The sequence below is a fragment of the Dicentrarchus labrax genome, unplaced genomic scaffold, assembly GCF_905237075.1.
Source record: "Dicentrarchus labrax unplaced genomic scaffold, dlabrax2021, whole genome shotgun sequence".
Lineage (NCBI taxonomy): Eukaryota > Metazoa > Chordata > Actinopteri > Moronidae > Dicentrarchus > Dicentrarchus labrax.
In genome coordinates this window covers 13504573-13522432 of record NW_026136722.1, presented here as the reverse complement: position 1 = coordinate 13522432, position 17860 = coordinate 13504573, and the positions used below count along the sequence as shown (strand labels likewise).

General features: G+C 41.0%; 1 protein-coding gene across 12 annotated transcripts in view; it reads right to left on the bottom strand.

Annotated features, from left to right (window-relative positions):
* The window catches only part of srcin1a (SRC kinase signaling inhibitor 1a), a 101448-nt gene that overhangs the window by 39740 nt on the left and 43848 nt on the right, over positions 1-17860 (bottom strand). For 11 of the 12 annotated variants that reach the window (XM_051387166.1, XM_051387162.1, XM_051387164.1 and 8 more), the window contains exons 2-3: positions 6121-6150; positions 4846-5195 (exon numbers count right to left, since the gene is read on the bottom strand). In XM_051387166.1, the coding sequence (XP_051243126.1) occupies positions 4846-5195; positions 6121-6150 (380 nt within the window). The remainder of the gene's footprint in view (positions 1-4845; positions 5196-6120; positions 6151-17860) is intronic. The other variant, XM_051387168.1, reaches the window with a different exon arrangement.

Below are 17860 nucleotides of genomic sequence, written 5' to 3'. Positions count from 1 at the left end.
TTTGTCACCAGCCCATGCTGTATCTCTCATCTGTCCATTTGCCCTTCTTGCTGCTCTGCCATGTACGAAAGGGTGCTTGTATGTTGGCCAAGGCCTCAGGAAGTGAGCTTTCCATTTAAACATAATTACCCCACAGTCAAAAGCAGGCCAAGCCACAGATGGCCCAGAAATACCTCAAAATGACATGGAAAATTAAAAAAAGATTGTGCGAGTTCATGAATTTTAATTCTAATCCAAACTCTTATTCTATTTCTTATTCTTATCTGCAGGCAATTTTCAGTCCATTCAGTCTCCCTTCTGTGGAAGCCACATTACTCTCCTGGTGCAGGGATGAAAAAAACGTGACAGGCAAGTTTTGATTTATGATAGTTGGTGGTTTTTCATTATAAACCTTCCATTTTAATACTGTCACAACAAAAGCCTACATTATTTCAGTAAACACCAGCATTAGAGGAAGCATTTCCCACTGATTATTACCTGATTGTAAACTAATCTTTCACTTAATGTTTCCTCATTTGGCCCAAATGCCATTCTTTGACAGTCACTTTCACTTTAAGCTCTTCTCTCACTCTCTTTCTATCTCTACCTCTTTCTCTTCTCTCTATTCTATCTTTGTGTATTGTGGTGCAACTTTGTACTTGGTTTTGATACAATATTATGTGTTATAATTGCAATAATCTGAAGTGTTTTCTGGCCAAGGGGACACTGAGTCATTATAAAGTAACATCTGGTTTAATGCAGTGTAACCATTTACAGATTTTAAAGATGCTAGAACCGTGTCCCAATACTATATTACACACTTACAGGATACTGCATGTAGGCTATACATACTGTTTTTGGCTGTTAGTACAGTATGAATGAAATCAATGATTTTACAGTTTTGTACAAATAGGAGATGATAGATATTCATTTTCAATCAAACTTTGACTTTGGAATAACACTGCTAATAAAACTTCCATTATACTACCAACAGTAGTAGAAGGTGCACTATCTTTATAGTATGCTGTTTTACAGTGAGTATAAAAGAAATCACCATGTTTAAATTGCACAACACTTGCGTCAATTAAACTGTGATTTTAGGATAATACATTTCAGAGGTGTTTCTGGAGTGGTTTTACCACCATTTACAATTGTTTCCCATTTTTTTCGCCCTTTCACATTATATATTGCATCATAGAATAATAGTCTGTACATTAACATGACACTCACAAATCAAGGTTGTTTTTTTTATTTTGAGCATACATTGTTTTGCATTTTGAATGGACTACATATTCAAAACCTGCTGAGTATGGTATTAGTAGTAGTAGTAGTAGTAGAAAAATGGGACACAGCATAGCCATGGTATAATAGTAGTGTGGGCTTGACACAATAACAGAAACATAATGCAACTCATTGGGTTGAATTAACATGTATCTGAAATTATAATCTGCATTGTCAATGGCAGTAGCTATTTCAAGGCATTCTATTGTGTATTATTCTGCCCACCAAATAATGTTTGGACAATGGAGAGGAAACTTGTGCTCTTTATAATTTTAAGTGATAAAAAAAAGTGCATATACCATGGAGTGCCTTGCCTTGCCAGCACTGAGACAAGTGGGACACTCAAAATGATATGGAGCATAATCTCAACCCACGCTTCTTTTTCCCCATGGCATATAAATTTATACCAACATATGTCAAAGCAATTATTATTAAAGACAACTCTTTGATGAGTTGCAGAGGAGAATTTCTGTCTCCTAGCAGGTTGTTCTGTTTTTTTAATGCCATATATTGTCGCTGTCCAGTGAAAACCATGTATGTCTACAGTCTGAAGTATTTAATTCTCCATTGTGGGTCAAAATAATAATAATAATAATAATAATAATAACACTTAAACCTGATTATCTCAGTCAGACTTGGGGGGTGAAAGGTCATGGATAAAGTGGGTCACTTTCAGGGATACCTGAGGTCTTTTTCAGGTTGGACTCATAATGGCCTTGACTACCTGATCATGTGTCAGTCATTTATTCTGTGTAGCCAGTCAGTAAAGCTTCGTCCTTGACAATCTGTTAAACTGACAGCAGCTCAGGGGCACCGTTGGTGCGTCATAAATAATTGCTGTTCACTTGTTCAGACAACGTTAATGATTTTATTTTCTCACAAAGCTAAATGACTCTGAGGCCTGGCTTTAATGGTGCAGAAGTGATTTGTGGTCTGGTGTGTCTATCTCTGCCAGTGTTTCTCTGTTTGTTGCTTTAATGAGGCTTACTCACAGTTTTCAGGTAAAGTAAACACATTCATTCTTCACCGCCTCCTGTTGTTTTAACTGTTGCTCCACTGATAGCTGCAGATACACTGAATCTGGACTTTGAGTTGCAAATACTGCACTGAGAGGGTGTGACAGCAAATTCGTGGGAGCCGTTTTAATGTATGTTAATACTTGTTAACCATTCTCCATCCTGGCAAGCGTCACTGCAATCAATTAATTTCTTCTTTTTTTATACTGTAAATCATTATCACATCTCATTCAGCCATAATCTGAGATGACAGACGAAACTCTTGACAGAGGATCTACTATTTAGCTCAAATGTACATGTCATTTTTAACCTCCTGCTGAATTAAATATGCTGTGAGCCCCAAGGCGACAGTGTTACTATGTATATTTGAGATGTCAAATTAAACTTGAGGCTGAGGGGCTAAATGCATTCTTCACCGCTGAGTAAAGATATACATACATCTACACACAGCCGTGTAAGTGCACTCACTGGAGTTGGCCACAGAGCACCAACAGAAGGATGTAGCCTCGCAGAGTGGAGCGGTGCATTACCTGACCTGCATGTAAAGCAGGCTGCACTCACACCACCCCTCCTCCACCCCTGTTTCTTTCTCATGTCGTCATCCTCTCTGTACCCCCGCCCCCCATTTCAATCATTCTTACGCTTTCCCCCTCAATCCTCCTCCAGTCTAGTTTGGTGACATGACGTTACCGAAGCCTCTCTCCCTTTCTTTCTCTTTCTTTACCTGCACTAGTCTGCACAGCAAATTAACGCTCACCCCAACAGACGCACAAAAGGCTCTGTATACAGTTTACAATATCGTCCACTCAGCCTTCGTCTAGCCTGGGTCTCTGAGCATATGCACACCGTCACCACAACAACCACAACAAACACAACAGGCGTGGAATCTAATCCCGGTTGGTACATCTTTATCCCACACACACACACACACACACACACACACACACACACACACACACACACACACACACACACTATAACAGCCTCCAGCTTCCAGTTACAAGCTTCCAGTCCAGTCTCACCTGCAGTGCACCTGTGCCTGTCCACCACTCCAGTCATCCCAGGCTGTCCGTCAGGTGCAGCTATTCCTCATCGTGTTTTTGCCCGTCTCTCCCTCCCTCTGGTTCTCTAACCCTCCCTCCCTCTCCCTTACTAAATCTCCCTCTCTCTCCCTCTCTCTCTGTCTCGCTCTCCAGTAGCACATGCGGTGGAAACTCTTTATTTAATTCATTACAACACCAGCCGATTAACTCCTTCGCAGATGGGTGGCTGGTTCCTGCTGGTGCTGGCTAATTGAGCAGCGGGCTGCTTGACTGGATGCTGCGCTCCTCTCCAGCTCCTCCCCCCCTCCCTCCTTCCTTGCTGTCCATGCTTCGCACATCCACAAGATGACAAGGAATCCTGGGCATTGCTGCTTCCTCCCCTGTGCAGTGAAAATGCCCTGTCACTTCAGGATATGTCCACTCTCCTGGCTTTTTTTTTTTAACTGTCTGCCTTCAGCTCGTTGTTCCTCTCTCCTCTCTGTCTTCATTAGGGTACAATTCCTCCTTCTCTGCACAACCTGACCTTTGCAATGCGATATCCCTACTTGCCATTTATGGCAGAGGTTGCCACGGCAACTATGGACTCCACCTGTCTTTCACCCGCCCACCCTCACTCACTCGCTCTGTACCTTTCATTTCCTCCCCTCTCCACTGATGTGCTTCTCTTTCACGTCATTACACAGAATTTACCCTTTTTTAAAATACACACACAGCAGTGGTGCTCACACAAAGAGGGAGTATGTTTGTGTACAGCACAGTATGTGCATGTGTGTGTATGTGAGAAAGTTGTTGAGGCATGAAACTGGTCAAAGTATAAACTACATTTGGAGGAGGAGAATGACTGATAAAAAGAGCACAGGAGAAACATTACCCTCAAGTGTTCTGAGAGCTGCATTAGCATATGTGCTTTAAATGTGTGTATTGGTGTGACTTCTCGTCTTTCTTTTCACACCTCAACAGTGCCAATCTTGCCCATCTATGTTCTACAGGTTCTGGCAGCAGGGAAATAAAGCTTGGCTGTGACAGTTTAATGATGACCTCTGATAACACAGATACAAAGACCACCTGACAGCCTTCCATTATTTATTTTCTCTCCCTCAATTATTTCAATGAGCACAATGTGCAGCAGTGTGTACAATGTGCAGCATTGTGTACAGTGTGCAGCATTGTGTACAATGTGCATTAGTGTGTACATTACGCTGTGTTCTCTCTGAATGTTATCTGACAAGAGACTCTTTGTTGCCTATAACACACATATAACATAATACCACAGGAACTATTACGTATATATGTGATGGTCTTTTCCGTCCATATTGACAGTATTGACCAGTTTAATAACACATACGAAACACGTACTGAGCACTAAACTAAGTCTTATGTATCTACAAATGACAGTAAAGTAATAATAGAAAACACAAAACTTATCAATTAATACATTAACATTATTTTAACAATGACACTGGGATGGTATATTGTCAACATTTTTTTAAGGGTAAAAAATCCTCATAATGAGGTGAACCCCATACCTGTTCTCGTGCAGACCGCTCTGACGTACCCCTCATGCTGGCGTGGGAGGGTGAGGGCGATGGCGGGTTGTGGTGCGGGCTGTGGTGCGGATGCTGCAGCTGCTGCTGCTGCTGCTGGTACTTGCTCTTCAGGTGATCCATGAAGGCGTCCCTCTTGCGTTCCATGTCAGCCTTGTGCAGGTTGGTCAGGGCCTCCAGGCTCTGGGCAGCGCTGACGGTGTGGCGGTGCTCCGACGTGTGCACCAGGCCCACATTGGAGAAGCGTCGAGCGCTGTTCCCCAGCGTCCGGTACTCCCGTGGATATTCCAAGTCATCTGTGGAGATCATGTGACTGCCACCACGCTCGGGATCTGAGGGACGAGGACAGAAGGGAAGGGAGGATGAAGGAAAGGAAGGAAAGAAGGGAAGGAAGAAGGAAGGGGTGGAAAATGTGCAAGAAAGAGGTGAATCGCCACCCACACAAGCATGCAGAAAGGTTTCAGGGTGGAGACGTACATACACACAGAGCAGGCACACATAGGTGGAAACAAATGGAGCAGAGAGAAGGAGAGTTGAAAAAATAAGGCAAAGAGAGGAGAGGAGAGAGAGAAAAAGAGAGAGGGGGGAGAGGGAGAGAGAGAGAGAGAGAGAGAGAGAAAAAAATGGGATGGGATGTTAGACTATTTGCCACCAGGATGGAGCGGTTCCTTGCAGAATTATTGATTTCAAGTTCTGAAGGGAAGAAAAATGAGAAAAGTAAAATGCTTCTGCAATAGATCAAAGGAAGAGGCTCAAACTGAATTTGTTTCGCTGGATATTCCATTGTGATATGCCTGCTTGTCACCTTAAGTGGCTTTCATTGTTTTCTAAGGAAACAGAGAAAAACAAAATACTGAAAATTTAGGCGACTGAAAGTCAGATGGGAACATGAAGGAACACTTCTTTCATATCTGTCCTTGTTCTTGATCTTTCTCACCAACTCCTGTCCATCTATCTGAGCTTTCCCTCCATCCCTTGACACCCTCTGCCACTTTCTCTACATATTCTCACTGTCTCTTGTCTGGAGGTTACTGATTCTGCTGTCCGTTTTTAAGGAAGCGCATCACTCTGACAGTCCTTGGCCTTTTATCAGTGCTCTAACTGACAGACAACACAGCCCGAGGTGGAAGGCACATAGGAAGGGAAGGGAGACAGCCAGGAGGAGACAGTATGGTTACACAAAAAATATGTGACTGGAAAAACAAATGAACTTGAAGCGTGATAAAAAAGCAGGGAGCCATTTGTCCGGTGAGTTACCTTGCTTAGGAAAACAGGCCCCGGCGTTGGCTAGAAGAGAAACATGCCAAGGGTTAATTTGTGTGTTTGTGCACAGATGTGCCACCAAACACCGTAACATGACCATCAGAAAAGAGCTATTGTGAAATAATAGCACTTTCTCTGAATTACAATTAGTTAATGCATTATACATGCATTATAATGTATTCATAAGGGTTAACATATGGGGAAATGGTTTGCTATGAATACTAAAAGTGTCTTACAATAGCCCGCAGTACGGTAAATTAATATTGTATATCATGTTTTTTTTACAAAGAAATTGTTCATAGATAATGTTTCTTAAAATACAATACATTTATAATTGTTGACCAAATGGCAAATCAACTCCATATAAACTTCAGACTTTGAGCAGGTAGAAAAACAATCGATTCAGAGATACATAAAAATACTGGTTAGAATAAAAGGTGCTGAAGCTCAATAGGGCTGAATGAAGTGGACCATCTGTACATTAATGGCTCATCAGCAACATCAGGATGAGCTGAAAGGGTAAGCAGCAGAGGGAGTTTCCTCGGGGCAAAAGCAACAAATGGACTGTTAATGAACGCAGAGGAAGAGAAGAGGAAGCTGGCCAGATGGAGGCCCAACAGAGCTACAACACTCTCCAGTGGACAAACCTTAACACAAAGGAACCCTGTTAAGGGCAGAAGGTCTGCAATCATTTAAATGCAGCTGCAATCAAACTGCATGCTGGTTGTAAACCCATTTCTCACTCTATTCATTCTCAGAGCGATATCACACTCAAGTGTGATCTGCTGTTTCAACACCATGCCCTTACATCCACCACATTATGAAGTGCTGATAAACTGAGCAGGGGTGAAGTGAAATGGAGTGACCTCCTGGCTAATAGCATTAGCATTGAGCTCTCCGCTGTGCACCAAGGCCTCCGGCCATATTCATCTGGCCCGCTCGCACCCTCCCAGATCTCTGGTTTACACTTCATTAGGCTGGAGCTTATTGTGCATCAGCTAACAAGGACCTGACTCAAGGGCCCCATTACAATGGCTGGCAAAGCTGAGCATATGCACTATGGCTTATTATTGTGACTGAGCGTCCACAACGACAGTGAAAAGCTGAGTAGGCTATGCTGCCTCTAGACATACATAAAGCTGAATGAAACACTGCATCAACAAAACAATATTACTAGCATTTATAGCTTTACATTTAAGAAAGTTTAAGTCCAAACAGAAGTTGATGGCTTGCAAACACCTGCCTTGTAACGCTGGATGGTAATACAGCCCAAAAAGTTTCCAGTGCGGTTTGTGGATATATTTCCCAAAGCTGTACAGGGTATACAAAGCCCTCATCTTGAACACAGCGGGAGAAAAAGTTGTGTGGGCAGGAGAGTAAGAATAGAAAATGGGAACAGGTTATTCATCTTTACTTTCGTCATTCACAGCCAATATATTTCCACATAAGCTGGCAGACAATAACCCTGACAGCCAAAACAATCTGTGCAAGCCCACGCAATGCCAGCATCATTTAAACCTACATAAAAGAGCCTTCATGGGGTGGGTTTCTGGTGAACACTTTATCACAAGAAAGCAATGTCTGTCAGCAAGTCTGGGTCTGACCAAATTGCAACTGGAAAGATTCAAGGAAGCTGGTGCAGCATGTTGGTCAACAAAATAATAGAGAACCTGAATGACAACAGGAGCCCACAATTGAAACAGATAAGATCTGTGAGCACAGCCAATGAGGCCTGGGCTGCACTGCCAAGATAGAGAGCACAGTCAAGAGCATTAACCTGCCTAAATAAAAAGAGCTTGCTGTGGTGGGCACAGAGAGATAAGACAAGACAAACAGGCAAGAAGAAATCACCTGTGCAGAGAAAAAGATACTGCAAGGCAAAACAAACTAACCAAAAAACAACTTCTAACAACCAATACAGCCCGATTAAGCAGTCTAGCTCCATTTGGTCTGACTGTGGGTTTATGTAAAATAGATCAAGCCTTAAACCTCTTTCCATCAGGTTGGTTCACAGACTGAATACGATCCATGAGAAAGATGGCAAATGGATTTTTTAATGTCATTTTTCTGTCACAATTACGAAGATCCGTCCTGCATTTCACTCAGCCGTATCCTCAACTTCACTTTTTGAGTCACCAGTCTCCACCGCCTTCAGTAGGTTATTTATATATGTAGGGAAATTCAGTCCGTGACATGAGGTATTTGCCAACCCACCCACAACAACTATCAACACGCATACATAATAATATTCTGTTTCACCACAGCCAAATGCTGGACCTCATACTTCCAGAAGGAAAGGTGTTTTTTTTTCTTTCAACTCAAGAAGAGAAGTTGCTGCTCATCATATGTATGGACATATGGTATGAAGAATCAGGAGGTGAGAAGGAAAAGTGGATTGGGTGTGCTTTGATGGATTTGGAAGAGGCAGGCAGCGCAGCTTCATATTTTGGGCCTGTTAAACAACTGGGTCAGAGGGAGTGGAGGCTGTAAGAAAGGCTTCAAGTCTCAAAGAATGATAAGAAAACGACAGACTGCACATACATCAAAATTCACAGGGACTTGAATTTTGACTCCATTGTCACATATGAGGCTACAGCTTGAGGGTTGGGTCACTCCTGTATTAATGTTGTATTCGAAAAGGCATTATTTGAAAGGATGTAAGCATATAGTTTCTATAACACAAAAAAGTAAGGCAGCTAGAAAACACCATGATAAGTGCAATACATTTCTATTAAATTCTTATTTCATTATCAAACCCTTTTAAAAAAACATTTCAGGTCTAATATCAATAAAAATTGGAAAAAGTGGGTGCCCCTGGTAGCTCATCAGGCACGAGTGATTACAGCAGCTGCTGTATATATATATATATAGACAAAACGTTTTGGTAAATTAGTTTCTCAGACATCAAAGAAATGAGGGCTTTGTACCTGAAAAATGTTTTATGTGTATTATTTAAAATACTGTCTGTCTCACGTCTTTGGCACATACAAGGTCTTCTCTAGCTGTGATTTTAATAGTCTCAACTGTGCACTGTGAGACATCAGGGAAAAGAAGTGGCGTCAGTGTATAAATAACCAAGACAGTAATAAATCGAAAAACATATCACCCAGTCCCTGAAACAGAACGTTCCGTCCAGAACATCATGAACTATGAAGTGTGTTTGCACTTCAGATATGCTTATTTTAATGATCTACATGAAATTCTCTAACAGCAATCTTTTATAAGTGTGTAAAATAATATGTTTAGTAATGCCAATAAATGACAATGTGCACTTTTTCTACTTGCATTGAAACCATATAGTTTGCTCTTTTTAATGCCTGCTCTCTGAGGATTGACATAAATAAAATATATGTATTCATTAATTTGTTTATCAACTTTGCAACTAACATTGCTTTTAGCCTCTGTGTGGTTCTGTTGCGGATTTTTTTAACCGACAATTATGTAATGTTAGCAATACAATTACTTTTCTTTCTTCTGTTGTTTTAACAGATAACCATGCAGTGGCCTTTCACTCTTTATTACAATTAAATCAAGCATTCAATAATCTATTCTTCTAATTATCTATGTGTTGTCATATTTTTATTTTTTTCACTTTAAGGGAATTATTCTTGTGACTACTTTTATTCTCCAATGTTGAATCGTGTTATTAAAAGCAGACACTTTTTTTTTTTTTTGTCTCTGATAGTGCAGTGCCCTCCGTAGAAGGTCTGTTGTTATGCAGATGGTTGGGGAAGGCAGGCAAGCTCTTCCCTCTGATACACAGCCTAATTTACTGCAAGCATGGCAGGGCTCCTTGTGGGATGCCGGCTGTGACAGCACAGAGCGGATAGACCAGCTGAATATTAACCAGAGAAGAAGGAGGGAAGAGGTAAAATTGAATAGAAGTAGGTGAAAACAGCAAATCCAGCACTAGCCTATTAAGGTTACAGGCAACAGGAAACAAGTCAATCAGCAAGACCTAGAGCTGTTGGCAATTGTAACTCTATTTGCTCCAGTGGGAACAGTTAAAACAAATAACTAGAAGGAGAAAGGGGCATGGCTGGATTAAATATAACCTTCTGAAAAACCACCAATCAGGCCTCTAAAAAGCCTGCAGGTTACAACTCAAGAACCAACTAGGGGGCTGCAGTTCCACATGTATTAAGTCCTAAAATGACAGCTGAGGGCCATATACCCATATGCCATATGAGGACTTTTATATAGCCTGTAAGATTAACACAAAACCAGCTCATGTGCTAGCTGTTGACTCTGTATGATGTCGTTGCTGCAATGACTGTCCCTGCTACATAATTACTAATTACAAAATTACTAAAGAAACAAGTGACTGGTGATTGACTGCATGCTGTCACACAAACCTCAAATTTCACTACCGCAGATATATTAAAGCAGACATTTGGATTTCAATTAATAGCCAGCAAAAAAAAGAGTCTAAACTTGAAAGAGAAACTTTTGTTTCCATCTCTATTATCTCGCTATATCTTCACTTAAAACAATGAGGCTCCAGGTATAAAAACACATAACCCGCCAGGCATGTGCAATTTACTTTTTTCTCTCCATTAAGGCAATCTCTGAAAGCTCTGAGGCACTGCTGTGTGAGGAGAGGGGAGTTAAAAGGGGTGAAATTGACAGCTGGGCAGTGAGAGCAAGCCATCAGAAGAAGGTCAGCCTGCATGTCTGTATTGCTTGATATAGCCGGCTGAGACAATCCAGGCTGCCTCACACAACTGACAGAGACAACTGCAATCTGTTGCTCTGCACAAGGTGACTGGAACAGCCTTTTGATTATTAAAACATATACAATAAGAAGTGACGTGCCCATCTTTTCACCTATTGCGCTCCTCTGTCTGTCCATCTGCCTCTTACCCACTTACCAACCCTCCCACCTCCAAACTTAGTTTCCCTGGGTAATGCTGGGGAATACTGTGGAGGCAGCCAAGTTAAAATTGCAACAGTAATATGGATCCACTAAAGCACCTGTTAATACACAATAGCACACACTCAGACAATTAGAGCATGCTATGGCTCCATGGCAACATCTCTGGGGCTGTCTGTAGCTGAAAACAAATGTGTGTACTCAACTGGAGGATAAATTCAAGAGATGATATATAAGTGTCACAGACAGAGCGAGAAAGAGAGAGAAAGCAGGCATAATGCACCTCTTTGTTTCACTTGTCATCCTGGTAAAAGCCGGCTGTCTTTTTCTGGAATAACAGCAGGCCAGCAGCAGGTGAGAGAGCCTCTTAATTACAGCCTGTTGTTGAACCAGGTCAGTCAGCACATGACTGCCACTGGATGTGAAGAGGAAGACAATCCAGCCACACCTCATTACATCAGTGCTGCTCAGTTTACCTCACTGGGGGGGCGGAAGCTACGTTCAATAAGATAGTAGATGGAGACAGGCGGAGGTAATGGAGTTTAAGAGATGGTAGATGGAAAATATGATGTTTGGGGAGTGTGGAGACTCCATGCCTGCCTGCACATAGAGCTACTTCAAAGAGTTGCACCTCCTCTGACAGTAGTGCCAGGACCTCTGAGCTCCACAGGGCGTAGCGCTGACTGGTAGTCACAGGTCGAAGATGCCTCATTTCTAAACAACACTGCATGGAGAGGAATGTAGTGCAGTTTAAATCAATCTTCAGCACCATACTACTGTTTCTACATGCTATAGATTAATCACAACAAATTCTCACATACTTACAGTTATTGTTGTTGCCATTTCAAGTCATAAACATCTATTTACGTTATCCTGTTGTATAGTATGATTTGAAGTCTGCACTCTGGTAAAAAGAATTTGGATAAAGAATTGAAGAGATAACTTACAACAGGCAGTCTTAATGGTGACACCTGTTTTTATGAGTTAGCCACTTTCTCATTCACTTTCCCTGTTCTAACCATTGGGCGGCAGACTCCTGAGTCATCATAACATATCGTCACAACTATTGCTGACAATACAACCACATACAGGGCAATGTAATAAGCTTGGCGCACCGCCACATGTACGTAAAGATCTACCATAAACGCACACACACACACACACACGCAAACAGAGCTTGGCACAGATGGAAGGTAAAGTGCAGACCTGTCTAATATTTCCTGAACTACTTGCATATGTACATGCTAAATGACCATCCATCATTATTACTGTTAATGTGATACCTTATTGATCACTGCTGGGAAAATCTCTTCCTGCCTGACCCTGCCCTCATGGAGATCAGAGCATAGTGTCAGTTACAGAAAAGCATCTGGTGCTGGTAAGTTATTAAGCATCAACAAGGCAGATTCTTGCTGAAACAAAGGTCCTTTAATTTAAGGGCCACCTCACCATACATTACTGTCCTTTTGTCTGCAGTATTGCTGTACCCACAGTGGACTTCCCGTATCCATAGTGATATTCAGCAAGGCTGAAGGAACAGCAGCTGGAGGGCAACTACCTTTTTTCACCATCTGCTACATCAAATCAACAAATGTAACTTTAAACCCCAAGTGGACTTTCATATACAGCCTAAAGTATATTCACAGTGTAACACGCTAATATTTAGCCACAAAGAAAGACAGCAAACACTAAAATATCTATACGTACAAGTTAAATTTATCATGCAGCTTTCAGAAATGGAGGTACTACTTCAATATAAGAGAAGTGGCCGGTGTGCTTTCGAGTCGCTTTCTCAAATGAAGAAATATTAATTTATTCTGACAAAACAGAAGACTTTCCTGAGGGGTTGACAGTGGCTGTTTATCATGCAAACAGGCCAATTCTGGCTAAGGCAGGTGCATAAAAACACTCTTCCAATCAGAATCTGCCAACTGTTCTTTTATCATGCTTACACATCGCAACATACCCCCTTAAGAACACACATGCATCGCCTCGCCTGACAGATAGGAGGAGTCACTGTTGACAAACTAAAACTAAAAAAAGGGGGCAGAAAAACACTCAGGTAGAGGTCACTGGTAATGGATACACCCCTGTGATGGCTGCCAAGGACTCCATAATAAATCGCTCAGGTCTAATAGGTCATTATGTGTCCCATAGGCCCTATAATATTAACAGTACAGCACATGCATACCTGCACACACAGTCACACAGACATCCAGATCCACGTTGGCGCATAAAATGCTGCAAAGCACCCACTAACAGAAATATGACTGATGGGGTGAAATCTGGTCGACCAGCTTAAGCAGCAAAGAAAATCTTAGGACATAAATGGAAGATTTAAGAAGCCTTCTCTATCTGAGCTGATACATAGAAAGTCTGCATATTCATGAGATGAGCAGGGTTATTATGAAGGAGGGTGCAACGCCAGAGGAGAAGGCAGTGAGGGAGTTATTAATCTTTTCACAATTTTTTTTCTGCTTTGTGTGTACAGTAGGAATGTGTTGCGATGTCTTGCCTGAAATACATACTGTATTAGTGGTGTAAGAAATTGTGTAAAAAGTAATTAAATTGCATACTTAAAGCTCCACTAATCTATATGTTTTATATTAACAATGAATCACTAACTACATATAATGTGAAACGGGAAGCTCACAGTGATTAAGCCACTGAGAATTATCACCCAACACTGCAGACACTTTTAATTCATCCATTTTAGTTTTATGACCAACAAATTTACTGTAACGGTTCAGTCTCAACATTAGGATTTTTTTTTTTTTTTAACACATTTCAAACAAATGCTAATATTATTTCCCTGTGATGTGAAAATAAGTTATTGTTTGACATTAGGGCATTTGTAGCAGTTCTCCACAAAGGGATGTGGGCTGAAAAGCTGGACTTAGAGGCAGAGCAGTTGTTAAGAGTTGAAAGCTGGTAATCAATCAGCAAGGGGCAAATAAGCAGGCAAGGAGCAGGTCTGTGGTCAAGAACAGGCATGCAAGAAACAGGAACTAAGGATGGAACGCTAAGACTGGGTAGTACATTAGACAATGTGAAAAGGGTTGGGTTCATATGCATGTGAGATAATGAGAAAATGGGGAACAGGTGTGCTGGTGGGTGAGTGGATCAGTTGACAGACATTGGCGGGAATGTAACTACAGGTGGGGAACAGCAGGTATCTAAAATGACAGATGTTAATGCCTGAAAAAAAAATATATATAAAAATTCAAAAATAACTATGACAGAAGTAGCTGTTGTGACAACATTCAAACTTTATAAGGTAACTTCAATGTTGTGTTTCTGTCAGCCTGTTCTCAAATTCTTCTACTAGCACTATGGAGCCATGTTTTTATGAGTGGGTCCCTGTTTTGTCATGTGCACACATACACATTCCAGCCAATGGTTTCACGTTATTCTACTGATCTACAGCACAGATCAAGATCAAGAAATAAGGCGGGAAAGAAGAAGACTGCTAACAAGTAAACGTGGAAAGGAACAACGCCTACTTCAAAATTTTCAAAAAAACAATAGCTATGAAAATGTTTTATGAGGAAGGAAAAGCAGACAACTACAAGTTTGTTAGACCTCTGGGATACACACAATGCTGTTTGGTGAGTAAAACTAAATGTAAAAAGAAAACCTCCACAAGGCACTTTTAAGTAAAAGCAAAGTAAATATAATAAACTGCAAAGTTTCTATGTAACTTCAAGAACATTCCTAATAATCTTTCTCCACCTGCTTGTGACTATTTTCCCTGAGCCTGCACATTGTATACTGTCTTCTCTCTGTTTTATTAATATCTGTGTCTGTCCTTGTTAGGTTTGTCATTTAATTCAACTGTTAACAGGGCGCTGCTGCTCAGCCAACCTGCCCTGAACAAATAAAGGTTAAATAAGAATTATTAATATAAAATGTAAGGTGCAAAACTAACTAACTTTTTTGTCTACTGGCCAAATGGTTATAGTGAAGGTTAAAATTTTACCAGCCACTCAATAGATCACCATTGTCTTTGTGGTTTGTGAGTGAAGCAAATCTACAAGTTGAATATTTTACCAGCATTTGGTTGGTGCCTGGAGCTAATTTTGTGCCGTAATAAAATGTCAGTTATACTTTCAAAATGTAATGAGACAAACAAAAAAATTACAAACACGATTGCTTGAGCAAAATACAAATTCCTAGAAATCTATTTACGTACAGTATAGCCCTATTTGCACGGAACTAGTATTACCTAGGGACCTCTAGTAATTTGTAATAATTGCGGAGGTCGTCTGTGATCTTAATCCCGTTCGAATCTGCCATGTCCGTAATTTGTAAAGTAAAAATTCCACCGCAAATTACCTACCATATTTCACCAAACACAGAGGTCATGTGATAACATTAGTCCCGTGCTAATCGGCATCTCTGTGATTTGGGGTCGTTTTATTTTGTTTTTTTAAGGTTTTGTGTGTTTTCCGCGCCTTTTTCCCGGTCGAGAATTATGGAGGCTGCGTTGGCAATTATAAATGAAAGTTTTGACAGCATTTTGGGTGCAAATTCAGGAGGCTCATCTAGGTACACAGCATGGAGACCCATTCGCAGAAAGAGCAAGCTCAAATCCATCAGAAGAGCGAAATCTCGAAAGATGTTTAGATGGATTACATGCATGGCAGCATGCGGTAAGGAACATTTTTCTATCTTTCAACAGGCTCACCAGTTATTATTATATTAAAAATACATTTGATCAAATTGCTTTTGTGGTCCACCCCACACAGCAATTAAACTGAGAATGACTGCAGGTTCGTGAAGCTGGCCTGGACAGGTCAGAACCTCTTACTGTTTCTCACCTCTACAGGCCAACTCACTGGCAACATCAGACAGATTGTACAACAGCCTTCTGCAGGTATGTTACCAAGACTGTCAAAACTTCCAAACTGTATGTAGGAAAGCGAGAGCTAGGATGGATACAGCAAGAACCAACTTTCAAGTTCAAAATCTCTTAAAAATGCTCCCTTGGGCAAAACCAGCAGATACATAATGAGAAGAGGTGTGAAAAAAATAAGAAAGGGAACGCAACATGAAAAATCATGGCTTGTGGTACATGCACAAGTATGAAAAACTGTTAAGGAGTTACAAATATAATCAAACTGAAGGTTTAAGATGGCACAGACAAAACTACTGTTACGATACAGTCACATTACAGATAAAATACTCCCTCCAATAACAACTGAACTGTGAGCTTTTCAGATCTGTGAGACCAAAGAATGATGGCACTGATATTAATGTTCAGAGGCTGACTGCCAACACTAAAAACCTTACTCAATTATTAACTTTATTTAATTGATTTACTATTGAATTAACCCCAATTAATTGGCAGGTTCCACTGCCAAATAGAAAAACACAGCACTCTAGTAGAAAGGCAAGGTAATTGCAAATAGTATCTACTGTTTTATGTTGTTATTCTTGTATCTAATTAAACACTTAAGCACCAAAATAAGATTATTATTATTATATTATTATTCCAGTGGAGTGAAAGCCAAAACCCGATTTGTGCTGCTAAGATTGGGAGCCTAAGGTTTCCTAATGAACGTGTAATGATGTGTAATTTGCAGTAAATCTTGTCATCGCTGCTGGTTAAATAAGGGGATCTCAGCTGTTGGTGGAGCAGCACTGTTAAGGTTACTTCTTTTATGGGGCAGGATTACTGAGCTGGCTCTGACATGTACTTTGTTGCCTCCACTCCCGGCAGACCTGCTGCCAAGCCTCTTCTTGTAGTATTAGCACGCTGCCATTCTCATTCCAGACAGAGCCAACGGGCTAACCTAACAAGCACTCTCCCACAGGAGCACATCTGTTGTCAGATTAGTTAGGCTCTGGCCATGGGTTATCAATCAAAGTGGTGAATTACATTACATACTGAAATTCATTCAGCACTTACATCAGCTGATTAAATGATTTACTAGAACAGATGTAGGCAGCAGCGGTGGAAATGTGCCGAAAAACAAGGGGAATGTTAAAGAGAGGACGTATTCAGCTCCACGAGCGGAACAGAAGCGACTGTGGGCAGTGAAACTGAGAAAAATGAGTTTGGAGTTCATCTGCTGCTGTCACAAAAGCACTGCTGGCACAGACTTTGGCTGCATTTCACTCAGAAGCATTATGATATAATGGGATTATAACATTTGCAAGTGTCATTGTACTTGATATGATATTAAATCTAAGCAATAGCCTCGATATTTGACTTTTAATGCAGACAAATGTGCAGTAGCTGGTGATGACAGTTTCTGTAGCTGACAAATAGGCATATAGAGTCTTTTGGTGGTGTGTCTGTTGGTGACAGGTGTGCAGAGGTAGCTGGGTGCCAGGTGATTAGCACTTAAATCTATGCAGCACCAGCAGAGGCTCTGCAAACAAGGCCAAACATGAGGACCTCAGGGAGAGTGGCAAAGGTTAAACTGAAGAGCACAAATTGGGATGATGCTTGGTGAAGACATAGACAATGAATGACTTTAATAGCCTCTGAACAAGCCTAAACTGCTAGAAGCAAAACACATCTCCTTTAACAGTTGTCCTTATCACTACAGGGTTTGTTGACCCTTGGAAAAGAAGCTGGGTTCATATAATTATCTCTTGTCTGCTACCTGGCAGGGGAGACACACACAGTAACAGAAGTGCAGATTTTCTTCAAATAATAGGAATAACAGGGGCAATTTTCCTCTTCGACGGGAATTACCCTGACAGTTTAATTGGAATGCTACTGCCAGAATTATTTTTAATTAAAATAGCAAGAGGCAAAAAAAATTACCTTCAAGAAACTGAAAAAGAAATAAAAGGGATCAATCAAAACAGCCAGTCATTAGCTGAGCCGAGTATGACAGCGGCTGTCAC